Source organism: Phyllostomus discolor, chromosome 8 (assembly GCF_004126475.2).
Source record: "Phyllostomus discolor isolate MPI-MPIP mPhyDis1 chromosome 8, mPhyDis1.pri.v3, whole genome shotgun sequence".
NCBI lineage: Eukaryota > Metazoa > Chordata > Mammalia > Chiroptera > Phyllostomidae > Phyllostomus > Phyllostomus discolor.
In genome coordinates, this window is record NC_040910.2 from 620,480 (window position 1) to 635,952 (window position 15,473).

The window sequence follows — 15,473 nt, forward strand, 5'->3', positions numbered from 1 at the left end:
TCCCCTTGCCCTGGGCCCCCAGCAGCCTGGGCCCAGGGGGACGGGGGGCAGGGGGGACAGTGTCCCTTCCTCTCAGTGGCTGACGCTCACAGCCCAGCTTCCTGCTGCGCCTGCAGCGCCCTTCTCACCCCCACACCGAACGGGAACTGCTTTCCCAAGTCTGTGCGTCCACACTCAGCACAGAATGGCTGGTCTTTCAAACAATCACTTTAGAGCATTTACCATCTGAGGTGCTAGGTGTTCTTTTGAGGTTTTGGACAGAAATTTCCACCTGGTCTCAGGATACCTGTTTTCGTCCCCAATAAAACAACAGCTGCACAGACGGTCCTCCGGGAACCCGAGTCATGGGAGGTGTGTGTGAGATGCCCGCTCCCTGCTTGAAACTTGGCCCCCACAGGAGGCCGGAAGTCTGGCTCTGCCCACAGCCCTTCAGCCCAGCACGGAATGACGGGCGGCTCAGTGGCTCTCAGGAAAGGCAAGGTCTTGCAGACACGGCGTCTGGAACGGTCTGCATTTCGGGAAGCTCACACAATGGCACGTCTACTTAAAGAACTCAGTCACTCTGGGAAAACAAGATGGATTGCCACACTGTGGAAGCCAATGTGGCAGGAAGAAATGAGTCCTTCTTCCCACCTGGAGGATGGTGGGGGGGGGACCCAGGGGCTGTCGAGCGACGCCGGGGTGGGCATGCCAGGTACCACTGGAGACTCAGGACTAAAGTCTCATCGTAGCTGGGACACGAAATTCTTAGTATGACTGCCACTGCCACCTTAATACTTGGGAAGAGTCGTCATTTCAGGGTGAATTATTTTTTGGACAGGTCAAGAGTTGTTCAGATGCAAACTGGATGACCAAACACACAATACACTGTTTCTGGCTAAAACTAGTTTCACAAAAGCGTCTGGCCAGCCAGCACGTGACAACAATTAGAGACGAACCACTTGGACAAGTGCACTGCTTCTGCCCCACCCAGTTCCAGGGCGGTCTCCAGGCAGCCCAGCCAGCCAGCGGACCAGGGGACCAGGGGACTGCGGTTCTGGATGAGTGGCATCCTGGATGCAGCAGAAAACCCAGCACCGTCTTGGTCTGGATGAAACGCAAAACAGAACGGAAAAACAGACCCGGAAAAACAGAACGGAGAGGAAGGCCAGTTTCATTTGCTGACCAAACTACACGGTCCAGGCTCCACATGGACGCTGCACACGGCCGCAGTCGCCTGGGGGATGGGCTCGCTTCCTCTCACAGCTCTGAGCGCCCGGCGGCGCGCCCGGGCACGGACACACCTGATTCCTCTGTGAGTCCTGCCTGGCCCTGAAAAGCGTCTGCCTTCCAGACTCTGTTTCAGATTTTGTCTGGGTTGAAAGTGTGTTACTTTTACAAACCAGATGTTCATTTCTCCTTATAAATAACTGTCCATTCAGGTTTCCTTTGAAAGATTTTATTTACTTGTTAAAGTAAAGAGGTAGAGAGAAAGATGGGGAGAGAAACATCAGTGTGTGGTTGCCTCTCATGCGCCCCCTACTGGGGACCTGGCCTGCACCCAGGCCTGTGCCCTGACTGAGAATCAAACCAGTGACACTGGTTCACAGGCAGGCACTCAATCCACGGAGCCACACCAGCCAGGGCTCCATTCATTTTTACACCAAAGAAACGACAGAGGTTCTGCAGACCACGTGTTAGCAGAGACCCCAGCAGGGCCAGCACGAGCGGTGTGGTGGAGGCCGAGACGCACCCCACCCGCCCCTTCGGGCTCAGCCCTGTTGCCGCCCCCGTGGCCCCCGGGCGTGCACTGGGCTGCTCGCCCTGTTTCACAGCAGGCACCCGCTGCAGCCACCGCAGGCCTTGTGCATCGAGGTCCTGGCTGATTCAGTAAGCACATGCGTGCACTGGCCTCCGCCACGAGAGGCCGACGGCACTGCCCGAGAGAGAAGCAGTCTCCACAGCGGCTGGCCCTTGTGACAAAGCCGGTCATTTCTCGAGAGAAAACTCGTCCCACAGAAAAGGAGGAGGCGGAGGCAGACCAGCGCACATGCCCTGTTCCTTCCAGCGCGCCTCACGGCACCAGGGCGGGTGCTCCCTCCAGGGCGCCGGCGGCCGTGCCCGTGGGACGTGAGTGCTCTCTGCTTCCGTGACCTGTGAGCGGAACGCAGGCAGGGAGACTCAGGGAGTTCTTCGGTCGCTACTGCTGTCAAGGTCCGTGGTCTCACAGCATTCACACTTCCCTTTTCTTCACTTGTTTTAACCCAGTGTGTTTGGGATCTGAACACAAAAGCTCTGGGGATTTGGCTCAGCTGGAGAAGGCAAACGAAGCAGCTGGTCAGGCAAAGAAACTACAGTCTGTTCTCATTTCAGATGCTTGAACACAAATTGCTGAAGCTGCATAAGGGATATGTATTTTGACAAATACTTAGCAATTGGTCCCACTACTAAATGACAAATAAGCCACTATTCGGTACTCAAAATTTAAAATAACTTCAATATCAGGAATAAAACCTGTTTTTTAAAATTAAATTTATTGGGGTGACACTGGTTAATAAAAGTTTAAGTTTTTTTCCTGTAGCGTAGTAACAAGAAAACCTTGTTAAACTTAATATTAATGAACATTAAATTATATTTAAAAACAATATTGCTTATACTTAAGAAAAAGGAATTAAGAGCTTTTTGGAAAAAAGAGCAAATACAACTACAAGAAGAAAACTCAGTGGGGAACCCATATGAATTTTGACAGTATTCTAGAAGCACATAAGGAAGTCTACGGACCCCAAGACCCAGAGGCTCTGCAGAGCAGGGCACAGGCTGGGGATGCGTGTCTCAGCCCGGGGACACGGTCTGCCCCAGGCGCAGGCCAGCCCCACGGTCTCCTGAAGGCAGTTCGTGTCCCACAGCCTCTGCTCTGAGCGGGGGCACCTCGGCCTCGTCAGGACACCTGGCCGCCAACTACACAGCAAACCTGACCCAGGAACATGCTTGGAGGACACGAAATGCAGGCATTAAAAGGCGCCGTATGTTAAGGGCTTCCGTGGGCTGTAAAGCTATGAACGTACAAAAACACGCTTTTATAAAACCGTGGACCTCCTTGCTTGTCCACACCTGCCTGCTCGCCGAGCCCAGCTGCGAGGTGGCCGCCCAGGCAGGTTCTGTGTGTCCCCACCCGAAGGCCACGTCGCTGCAGGTGCCACGGCTATTCGTCCCCTTCGGGGCGTGCGTCCCGAGGACGCGCTGGGACGGCCTCACTCGGAAACACGGGGACGCAGGGAGGAAGACGCAGACGCACCGACAACGGCGGGATAGTGGGTCCCACACCGGCGGCCATGGCTCCACACAGTGTCACTCGCAAATCAATGAAAGCTGCATCCGTGGAAATCAGACACTCGTTCACTTTACCAAACATAATCAGATTACTCTTCTGGGGAGACTGATGTCACGGTGCACTTGGCCATGACGCGGCTGTCACTTCCAGGAGGACTCTAGCATCCCCGCCGTCCCAGCGTCCCGGAGGCCCGACGGCCACGGGCCAAGGTCTGCACAGGCGGGGCGCCAGGCACATCCCCCTCGGGGCCGTCTGTGCAAACGGACATGCCCACGCACCGGCCGGCACTGTCCCTGCCAACGGGAGCACGGGCGTCGGGCATGGGGCACCACGCCCGGGGCAGGGCGTGCATCCCTCAAAAGTTTGACATGGTCACGATTTTGAGAATTGAGTTGAAATGAAACTCACGATCATGTAACAGTTGGACCTGTGTTGGACGGTTTCTGGACAGAGTCTGCTTCGAAGGCTGGACAGGAAGCACAGGCAGGGGGCAGAGGGCGATGGGGGGGGTGTGGGGTGTCCCTGGCCGCCTTCTAGAGCAGTCACATGGCAGTGGCCCCGGCAGCCACCACGCTCCCACTGAGGGGAGGCAGCTGGGGTCGGACACTGTCACCCAGGCTCACGGGACAAACTGGAAAAGGGACCTGAGGCTCTTCCGAGAGGAGACGGACGGAGGCAACCAACCCAGCCCCCTCAGGAAGGAGGGGGAGAGAGGGTTTTCTGCGTCTCTCTGGGGCAGGGAGAGCGCGCGTCAAACCCACTGGTTTCACACGGGAGGAAACAACAGCAACGCCGATCCCAAGAGGACGCCAGCCCGAGACCAGCGGCAGCGATGGCTGCAGGCCAGGCCATCGGCCTCCAAAGGGACGCCATGCCCAAGGGCACGGCTGGGACGCCCGGGGACCAGTGCACTGCTGCGCTGCTTGTTTCCACGTGTCCGCTGAGCAGACACTGCTTGAGCACCCAGGTGTGCCCGGGAGCTTCCTAGACAGTCTGACCTTGCTGCCCCATCGGGGGGCAGCCCAGGTGACACCCCCGTGTGCCTGGAGCAGAGGCGCGCTGAGGACTGGGATGCAGGGTTGGATGTCTGGGGCTCAGAGGCCCCCCATCCTCTGCCCAGCCCAGGGGACCTGCCTGCCCTCACGCGAGGGGGCACAGTCCCGGGCCCGGACACGCGGAGCCGCCGGCAAAGGGCAGGGCTCGCCACCGCCGAGAAGGCGTGCCGGGCAGACACAGGCACGCTGAGGGCAGAGGCAGTGTGAGGAAGCACTGCACCCCCGATTCCCTGGCCGGTGAGGAGAACCGGCCCGGCCAGGGTCCCCCCCAGAGCCGGTACGCTCCCCCCTGCAGCCGCCTGAGCCCCAGCAGGCCCGAGTGCAGACCGGCTCCGGAGCCAGCGCCCAGGCAGGACAGTGTCTGCGGACCTGAGGACCTAAGGACCTGACTGCGAGTCAAGGGAACGCAGGAGGGGGTGAGACCCCCTCGAGCTCTACGGTCGTGACTCACGTGGGAGACGGTGCCGTGCGGAGAGCCCGTGGGACGGGGCCTCAGCAACGTGAGCTCGTCTTGTGCTCAGCTCCCCGGGTTTCGTTTTCGGAAAGGGAAGGAAAGGGACTCTCTGCAAACCCAGGTAGTCGGGTGGAAGGCCAGGACCAAACACAGGTCAGCCGCTCTCCAAGGCCGTCACCTGTGGACCGGTCTGCAGAAGGACGCTGGTGGACACGTGTGTTTGGCCCCTGAAGGGAAGCAGAGTGAGCCTGCATGATGGGTGCGGCGAGGAGACAGAGGACACGCCTGACAGGACGTGTTCACGGGCCTGCACACGCAGCTCTGTGCGCGAGGCCGGCGCCGACCTGTGAGAGCGAGGCCGTGGAGGTGGGAGGGGCGTCTGTCGCCTGGCCCCCGGGACCCAGGGTGCTCACCCCACGGTGGTGCTGCTGGACGCCTGCGGGCCACAGGGGCCATGAGGCACCCGGAGCCTCTCCCTGGTGCAGCTGTCGGCTGCCGACTTCGGGGCCGGGCCTGCTGGCCGCTGAAGGCCAGATCCCCACCCAACGACGACCTGACCTCCGCACGTGAAGTCTAATCAGCACCCCGAAGTCCTCGTGCCGGGAATGAACCCCCACCTTCCGTCCCAACGCGCCCGGTTGCTGCACCACCTCCACCCTCCCGGCTGCTCGGGGTCTCCCCTGGGGCCACCGCAGGCTGGGCTCCGCCCGCAAGCCTCCCGCGTCCGCCCGCCGCCCGCCCCGCAGCCCAGAGCGACCCTCTGAAAGCACCAGCCACCTGGGCCCCTTCCCTTCTCGGGGCGTCCTGAAGCTGCTCACCCTCTTCGCCAGCACCGGCCACCATGACCAAGCGCCACCGACCCTGGGCTCTGACAGCCCCGTGCGCCCCGTCTGGAGGCCGGAGGCCCGGGGCCCGGGTCGCGGTGCCGGTGCTTCAGCTCTGGGGACGGCTTTCTCCTCGCCCTGCGGTCGGCCCCTCTCGCCGCGTCCTTGGATGGAGAGGACGTTGGTCTCCTCCTGGTAACAGAGCGCAAGCCCACCATGGGGCCCACCCTCTCGACCTCACAGAAACCTCAGCAGCTCACAAAGGCTTCCCCTTAAGTACCACCAGGTGGGGAGCGAGGGCTTCCCTGTGAATTCAGGTGGCAGCACCATCTTACCTGGGCGGGGGGCGGGGAGTAAAGACCCACGCACCACCCGCAAGCCCTGTCTCCTCTATGGCGGCCTCGCCTACAACCCCCCGGCCGGGACGCCGGGCCACGCCCCACCACGCCCCACCACACGGCCTGCATGCTGCTCCAGCTCAGCCCCCCAAAGGCCCCCTCTCAGCAGAGCCCGTCCGCACACTCCCGTGGGCCTGGCTCACTCCACAGCAGAGCGTCCGCACCCTGTCGCTCCGGCCCCGGTCCCGGCCCCGGAGCACGTGCAGCAAGAGCACAGGGGCCGTGCTGGCTGTGTTTGCCGCCTCACACACAGTCTGGAGCACCCAGCACGGGGGCTCTCGCCAACATTTGCTAAGGATGAAGGAAGGAAAGGGGCCAGATTTGCAAGCCAGCGCCATGTTAAATCTGCAACGACCTTCCTACAATTCCTGAAACAGTTCTACAGCCAAGACGGAGCTACCCTCAGTCTTGTTTTGTTTCTCGGAATAACGTAAAATCAAGCACATCAAGTAGAAAAAGAAAGCTGAGCGAGAGTGAGTTATGAAAGGGGTTATTTACAGTCCGCTGGCGAGGCAGGAGCTCGGGAGCCCTTATCTCTCTCCCCGCGGTTTCATTCGGGTCTGGTTTCAGAATCCCCGTGTAAGCAGCTCAATGCGGGCTTTGTTGGGCTCCGGGCGCCCGGGGCAGGGGCGAGGATGTGTCCACCAGGGCAGACTGGGGTCAGGGCAGCGCCCCCCAGGAAGTGGGAGGCATCCTTCTGACCCCACGCCCCTGCTCCGGGGCGTGCGCCCTGGGCCTCCCGTGGGTCAGAAGACATACCGAGCAACCTCAGACCGCACATGGAGCCGGGAGAGTGGCACCCGGGAGCCGGCGTGACCGCTGCGCTGCAGCCTGTGCTCGACGCAAGGACCACCTGCGGCCTGGCCCCTGAGGACCCAATGCGAACGAGGTCCCCAAGCCCAGGGGGCGCAGCTTGGGTGCCGGGGTTCCGTGCTACCCACACAACACCCTGAGCCCTGCACGGCCAGCCCCAGGTCCCTCGCAGGTGACGAGGAAAGCTGAGGCGTGTCCTCAGGGATCGCCCCACAGAGGTGGAGGGAGCAAAGGGCCGCTTCCCGCCCAGAGTGTAAGGGAAAGGCCTTAAGCAAAGACGAAACTTACACACAGGGCGAGGGAGGGGCTGGTCCCCCAGGCAGCAAGGAGGACGCCCTGGGAGCCGAAGTGGATGGAGCTTGCCAGTCGGGGCTCTAGCCTTTAGCCCCAGGGCTCAGGAGCCTGGCCAGGGTCTGGGGAGAGAGGTGAGAGACCCCACACGCACCTTTAAAAGCCCGTCTCAGAAGCAGAGGGCAGGTGGCACCTGGGCAGAGAAGGGGGACTTAAAGCCGTTCAGGCCGCTGGCATGAGAGGAATGCTGGTGACTCTTGTCACTGGAAGGGTGTGGGCAGGGTGCCACGAGGCTCGGGCTCCGGCCAGGCTGTGGGGCAGGGCAGGGGAGCAGAGGAGCAGGTCTGGGTGGGGCTGGGAGCCAGGGGAAGGCCAGGCCCGCTCACGCACAGGCCACGACTGAGGAAGGGCCACTGTACCAGGCACGGAGAGCCGGCTTGGGGACCAGGAGCATTCCTGAGGTGCTGGGGTGGATTACGAGAGAGGCAGAGCCTGAGAGTTCAGGGAGGAGCCTCAGAGACAGAGGAGATGTCTGGAAACACTGGTGTGACGAAGCCACGGTGGGTGACCCCAGCCGTCGCTGCAGAGGCCTCGGTCGCTCAACGTCCCAGCTGTGAGACCGAGGACAGAGTTTCCAGCGAACGTGGTCAGGAGGAAGGGACGTTGGGAACAGAGGCCTGAAGGCAGAGGCTGGGATGGCACAGAGCCCCGTCTCGGGCCTGAGGGGTGGACTCGGGGGACGAGAGGCCCTCACACACTCACCTAAAAGGCTCAGAGCCTTTCAGAAGGGGAGGGGATCACCCAGCACTGGCCTCAGAACCGACTCATTTCGGCTTTCATAGTCTGGGGCAGCGCTTCCCCTAAATCTGGCCCTCGAGACCCACGACCTGCCTAGTGTCCTGCACAGAACACCCACAGTGTGAGCCCCCCGCTACCCTCCACACATCCACTGGTGAAGAGGAGAGCTTGGCCTGAACGCCACCCACGCAGCTGTGAACGGCGGGCGTTTCCGGTGGACGTGCTATTGTAACGTCGGCCTGAGGAGGACCCCCCCTGCCAATGGCAGAAGGCGCTACTCGGCCACAGGCGGTGCTTTCCCGAGACACGAGCCCTGCACAGGGTGGGGGTGGGGGGGGGGGCTCGGAGTGGGGCAGGAAGTGAAGGGCGGGAGGCTGCAGGGACAGGCGTGAACTTTGGAATCAAACAAAGGGCTGTGACCCCCGGTCCCGCCCTTCCTGACCTGTCATCTCAGGCAAATCAGCTCACCTGTGAGGCTCAGCCGCTCCGCCCGTGCAGGGCGCAGGGCGAGGCTCAGCGCTTATCTGTTGGCTGGGAAGTGGGGTGATAACCGCCTACACGAGGCTCTTGGGAAAAAGAGAGAAGATAACCAGGATAAGCACACAGGCCCGCCCTGTTGTTCTCGGGGAGTGCGCGCTCACACCCTCCGTGGAACAGTGCCCTGCGGGAGGTGGATGAAGGCCCTGGAGTTTCGGCTTCCCAGAGCCCACGTGCTCGGCTCCTCCTCGTCCAGAAAGCCACGGAGCCCGTGGGCCCTGTGGTCGCGGCCCCTCGTTAATATGCCCACCCGACCGCAGTATGACACCCAAACACTGAGCGAACTACTTCCACACCCTCTGAGGACACCTTTCGGTAAGAATGCTCTTTTTAAGGATAAAGCATTGCCAAGAGCCTCTCATAGTGGTGGACAAACACGGAGGCGGTGAGTGTGCTGTTGGCGGTGCAGGAAGCCGTGACCCCATCCCCGCTGGCTGAGCGAGGACTCACCCCGGCTGTCAGCAAAGCCCTCCGAGCGCAAAACAAGCCCAGGGCCAGGTGGAAACGTGCCTGTGAAATAAGAGACACGCTGCAACTCAAAATGAGAAACAGGAAAAGGAGGACACCTGGGCAGCATTTCAAAATCATTTCAAAAGAGACCTGTGATCAAATTACATGATTTCACCCACCAGGAGTTATCTCTGTGAAACTCAAGGGTCAGGCACTGGACCACGGGAACACCAAGTGAAGGAGTCACAGAGGCGCCAGCTTCCTCAGCAGAGCAGACCCCTTCTCCCGCCTGCCCGGGGGCAGCGGCCGTCTCCAGGGCTCCGGGCGGCTGCAGGGCAGCCAGGGGGTGGGGGAGGAAGGCCAAGGCCAGCGCAGCGGTCACAGGGGCGTGCGTGGGTCCCACGAGCGCACAGCTGCCCAACGCACGTTCGCCTGCGCGTGCGAAGCCCCTGATGCTGAGGCAACGGCAGCTGTGGGCGTCCCGGGAGGGAGCCGCTTCCGCAGGGCGGGTTTCTGGTCCAGCACCTGAACAGAAACCCTCCACCTTCTGAACAGCACGGGTGAAAAACAAGGACTCCTTTGCTCCGACAGGCCGGCTCGTGGCGGCTCTGCTGGGACCTTGGGCGACCCGCTCTGTGGCTACAGGCCTGCCCTCCCCACCCTGACCTCTGGGTGTGACCTCTGGGGGAAGCGCACGACGCACCCATCACTGAAAACTGGACGTGACCTCTGAAGAGTGAACTACAGACACCACTGACCTCAACACCACGAAGTTCCCAAATCTTCCCAAATAATTTTTCTATTTTTTCATAGAAAGCACGAATTACAACTACAGTCCAAAACGTAAAAAAAAAAATTAACAGAGAAAGATTTCTAATCATATCACTGTATTTCCTCCCTTTCCTTTAACATAAGACATTAACTTTTCAAACTAAAAGTCAATGAAGTTAATACACCACACAACAACCTGGCACAACCATCGCCCCACAGCAAGCTCGTCAGAGCGGGGACTGTCTCTGTGAGGCAGATTCACCACAGACCAAATTCAGAGAGCAAATGCTGCTACCTGTGGAACACTTTTAAAGACAAAAGAAGCCCTATTTCCAAATTTATAAGAAATGGGTAGACAGAGCTACCTTTCATAAAGTGGCAACTTTTCTACCAAAGTAAACCACAGCTGGCCTTATAAAATGCTGGAAGTAAATGCTATGATTGAACTCTAAACTACACTTTCAAAACTTACCTCAGAACTCTAAGCCAGTATTCCTGTGTATATGCTATTAAAATTAGGTATAATCAACCATTAAATCAACTGAGAACTATCCAGACTCCTCCGCCAATGGCGCTGCGCTAAATGAACGACAGGCGGAGAAGCTGGAGGAGACCGTGAGGATTTTCGAGAACGCTCGTCTGCTGAAGCAGCAGCGCTCTCCGCGGTGCCCCACACGTGCTGCTGGGGGGGGGTGGGGTGGGGGGGGGGCCGGCCCACGGGCAGACCGACCGTCTGGGAAGCGCTAGAGCAGGGCGGCCTGCAGGCCGTCTGCAGCCCAGGACGGCTGTGAATGCAGCCCAACACAAAACCGTAAATTTATTTAAAATGTCATGAGATTTTTTTGTGATTGTGTGTCACAATGGACTTTATGTGTGGCCCAAGAGCTGCTCTTCCTCCAGTGCGGCCCAGAGACGCCACGAGGCCGGACAGCCCTGACAGCCTTCCCAGCAAGTGCTCGAGGTAAAAAGGTGAGATGTAATCAAGTGAAAGGTGAGCATAAAACAAGAACACTTTGCTTCTCACCACTGAATAGTGTTAAATTACCTTCTATCCAAGAGAGAGATGACTGTGTAGCAATAAAAGTGACCTATTCTTGTCTTATCACAAACGGATGGAATCTACAAAAATGTTAATTACGTCTAGTGAAAAGTAGAGAATGACATTTGGCCCAAGGATTTCTGGGAGAACGAGGGAGACGGAGGCGAACGCATCAGGACGCCACGCCCGCAGCTCAGGGAAACGAGGAGACGCTGCACGCCCCACGAGGCCCTGAGCAGGCGTGGGCCCCGCCCCTCGGCGGCCTGCACGTGACCCTGGGCCCCTCGCTTCCCTCCTGGAACCCCCTCTCCCACGGGCTCCTCCAGGCTTACACTCAAGGGAAAGGAAGCCCCAGCTGCTGTGAGTTACCACCCCCGGGCCCGGACACCTGCTGACACCGGAAGTCCGTGCGTGAACCTCCGCCTGTCAACTCCCGTAACTCCCGGCCCGTTTCGTCCAGCAGGCCCCAGAGCCCGCTCAGCGGAGCCCCTTCCTGGGAAGAGACGGCCCCACAGCGGGGCCCGCACGTGCGGGGGGCAGGCATTACTTACGCTTTCCCAAACGGACCAAGTGTTGCTTTTTTGTGTTAGCATTAGAAGTTTTTAAATCAGACTCATTTGAACAAAAAACAACTTCAAAATTCTGCATGAAAGGGAACGGGAACCGTAGTCCTTTCAGTCTTGTGGGGGCAGGCCAGGCTCGCTGCCCACCGTGCCCCTCGAGGAGAGGGGGTCGAGCATGTAGGTCTGGCAGGTCATCGATGACCTCTGGGTCAGTCGCATGGACTCAGAACACTTTCGTGTCCTTGATTGCTGAAACGCTGAGACGGGGGAATGACGGGCCTGGGCTACGGGTCTCGAGGCCTCTGCAGCCGCCGACCCAGACCCAGCACCTGCTCTGTCCGAGCGCTGCTGTGCTCTCCCTCTGGGCCACACGCCCTGAATTCAGACAGCTGCTGGGGCTCTGTGCTTCAGAGTCCCCAGGTGTGTTGGGGAAGTGCCCGGACGGACAGACGGACGGCGCAGGAGAGGGAGACTTCCCGGCGGGAGGCACAGCTGGGCCTCTGTGCACAAAGAGGGCAGCTAGATCAGCACCCCCCCGGCCCCCACCCCCCGTCGCCCCGGGACCCTGCGGACTCCCCCGCGCTCCCACCCCACGAGGACCTTTCCCAAGGTGACTCGCAATGCTGCCCAGCGTTCGCCCAACCATCATTCTTTCCTTCTCTTTCTTTCGTTTCTTTTTCTGCATTTCTTATAGTCACCAATCTTTTATTTTGAACATTACCAAGCTCTTTTAACATTCACGAGGGATCACACTCTAAAATAGTCCGCCAGGTTCTGGGGTGGGACCAGAGGACCAGAGAGGAGAGGGGAGCTCTCCTCAGGGCAGGCAAGAGCAGTTCAGGGGACTGGAAAAGTGGAGTGAGCGTCTGCCCAGCTCCGCCGGCAGGGCCGGACAATCGTGAGGACACAGGAAGGCACTCACCCAACTAGGAACGCCTCGTACCACGTTTTGAAAGTCAGTATATGCAGGACTGCTATTTTTGGAAAAACTTTAAAAAACTTTAAAGAATCAAATGTAACCAAGACCAAAAGAAGCCTATTTCATAATAGTTGCAAATACTAGATTATTAAACAAACACTTCATATAGTGGCAAAACCACATCCTATAAAGCTTTAAAGTGGTACTTCAGTACACTGGGGGCACGTCCTTACCGATATTGGGGTGCTTCAGAAGACGGCAGATTCTAGCTTCCCTTTCCAGTTTCTGATGATCTGTTATAAAAACAAAAACAGGAAAATAAGTGACAACTTTGGCAAAGAAGAGGAAAAGACAATAAACAGCGTACCAGAATGACATACAGCCTGCACATTTACTTATCTTTTGATTTCTTTTTAAAAACTCAACTTAAAAATCTGAATTTGGAATTACATGAACACAACACCGCTTTTAACTGTCTGATTTCCTTTCCTCCTCACTGGCCTGACGCTGGACAGCAGCGGACATGTCAGAGAACAAGCGTCCTCCTGTCTCTCCGTTAAGTGCAGGCGCCACCACACGGCACAGCAGCAGCTGCACAGGGACCCGCTGCCGCACGGGGCGCGACCTGGACACGGGGAGCCAGCGGGCCAGGGCAAGCGGGGGCGCCACAGCCCGTCCCGGGGGAGACCGTCCCTGTGCCGCCACCGTTCCCGCTGGACACTCTTCACACAGCCGTCCCCTCCTCCTCCCTGGGCGACCACGCTCCTCTTTGCACCACGGGCGTGCCTCCCCCAGCCTGCCGGCTCTTCCCCAGCCTCCCCTGTCCCCTCGCCGCTTCTGGGGAGGGCCGTGGGCCCTGGAACCCACATCTTAAGAACCTCCTGGTGTTGTTCGTCTTTGGTTCCTTTGTCATGGGCTGTGCATATGATTACAACCAAAGTCACGACCCAAGCACACAGTAATGGCAGAGAGAGGCAAGAACACTGTTAAGACCCAGTGGCTGACGGCAGCCCCGGGGAGAGGCCCTTCCCGGAGAGCCTCAAGCCTGGGGGCAGCCCCGAGCGGGCAACGCCACTGCGCTGGCTCACGGGCGGGACCGCCGCGGCAGAGGGAGGCTCCGTCTCCCAGGTTACAGACCAGGAAGTTACCGCTCAGCTCCCGCTAGCCAACACAGCAGCCTTGAAAGGGTGGAGGGACGCCTGCCTGACCACCCAGCGTCTGCACCCACGGTCCTGCACGCTGGCCTCCGACCCCAACCCCAGATGCTCCTCACTTGACCGTGAGCCCCAGAGAGCCTTCGTTTACGTGAATTAGATCTCTGAACAGTTACTCTGGTAGAGATACAATACACCGAGGAAACTTACAACATACACTCAACCCATTTAACAACAATAACTTTTTATTTTTGTTCACATCAGCATAAGTCACTGCATTTAAACGTTAAACTTCTGTTTGGAAATAACCACGAAAAACTGGGAGAGAAAGAATAGTTTAAAAACACCTGCACACGACGATCCAGATACATCCCTTAACACTTCGCCCACTTCTAATCGTGTATACTCTTTCCACCCCGTGCACGTGTGTGCACGCATACACACCCATTTGTTGACACGTGCATATATACAAACACACACGAGTATATTTATACCTGAAACAATCCTCTCTACACTGTGTGAGGGTAAGGAGTGTAGCACCCTGTTTTGAACGAATGCGGTGCTAATGACCGCCCAAAGAGAAGTGCGCCTGAATGGGCGCGGCCGCAGCCGCGGACACGGCAGACACCTCGCCCGCGCTGCCGCCTGAGACCGCGCACGCCTCACGTGCACGTGAGCGCTTCAGCCCCCGCCCTCGCTCTTCAGGCAAGCCCCTCCCGGGACCCCGTACTTGGAAGCACACCGCTGAACCCAAACGCAGGTTTGGGGAGTGCACCTAGCCCCCTCTTCAATGCTGTGAAGAGTCACACGTAAGCACACAGCACAGCGTGCTTTTAGGACTCGAAATTTTGTGATGGAGAGAGGGACACGCAAGAGTGCGAAACCAGGAGACAGAATCCGACGACCGACGTGGAGTGACGCACGCTGACGGCCGTTTCTCGTGGGATGCCGCGACACGGACCAGGTGGCGGGAGGCCGTGCAGACCAGAGCGGTGGGACTGCCGCTGGGAGCCACGCCCTCGAGCCACGCCCCCTCGAGCCACGCCCCACAACCCTGCGCGCTGAGCCCCGGCCCCGCCCTCAGAGCAGCACTGCGCCTGGAGAAGGGTGTTTGGGGGCAGTCACGTTAAAATGCGGCCAGGAGGGCGGGCCCTGCTCCACCCCGAGTAGGAAACGACCTCAGGGAGGCCCCGCGAGGACGAGGCAGGGGCCCTGCGAGCCAGGGTCCCTGGGAGCCTGGGAGAGCGGCCTCGGGCGGAGCCACCCACAGCGCCGGGGTGGGCTGCAGCCCCCAGCGCTCCAGATGCTTCTGCTGCTGCCGTCGCCGCATCTGCGCGCTGTCGGGGCAGCGCCCGGCTCACTGACACACCCACCCACTGTCAGGGAACAGGTTGCCGCAGACGCAGAATCCTGAAAGAACACGGTTTCGGGAGTCAGGGTGTGGGCACCCTTAAACTGAGCCCTTTGAGGGGTCTCTCAGGCGGTATGGAAGGCACCGGCCAGGGGTCAGGGCTGGGGTGTCCCCCTCTTGCTGAGAAGGGCGTGCCCCAAGCCCACAGCCCGGGGGGGCCGTACTCAGGTCCTCCGGAGGGAGCGGCTGAGCTGAGGGTCCCAGCTCCCTGCCAGGCTGAGGACCAGAGGGCGGGCGGAGGCTGCCCTGGGTTCCCAGGAGCTGCCAGCACCTGGCAACTTGCTCGCCAGAGTCACCAAGGGAAAGAATCTGCTGGCGACAGCACGTCGTCCCTGCCCTTCTTATCTGGGGCGGCCACAGAAGTGACACCCTGTCATGGGAGCCACATTCCATCGATTCCACGCAAGCCCCAGGCAGGCCCCCTTGGAAGGGGCAGGGCCGGGCCACCCGGACCACAGCCGACTGCTCGCCGGGCTCCGAAACTCAGTGACCCCCAGGACTCCGGGGCAGCTTGCGGCATCCCAAGCACGACGACAGAACTGAATTTTTCATGAAAACCAAATTCATTGATAACGGAAATGCTTCCCTTTCAACATCCAGCTCCCAGCTGCACGCCAGAGGGAGCAGGCGGGGGTGGGGGCGGGGGTGGGGGCGGGGGGTCACTTGCCGGTCACCAAAGCGCACCT

At 59.4% G+C, this 15,473-nt stretch overlaps 1 protein-coding gene across 7 annotated transcripts in view; it reads right to left on the bottom strand.

Annotated features, from left to right (window-relative positions):
• The window catches only part of CAMK2D (calcium/calmodulin dependent protein kinase II delta), a 113,551-nt gene that overhangs the window by 39,304 nt on the left and 58,774 nt on the right, over positions 1–15,473 (bottom strand). For all 7 annotated transcript variants that reach the window (XM_028520229.2, XM_036031768.1, XM_036031767.1 and 4 more), the window contains exon 3: positions 12,456–12,515. In XM_028520229.2, coding sequence (XP_028376030.2) covers positions 12,456–12,515 — 60 coding nt within the window. The remainder of the gene's footprint in view (positions 1–12,455; positions 12,516–15,473) is intronic.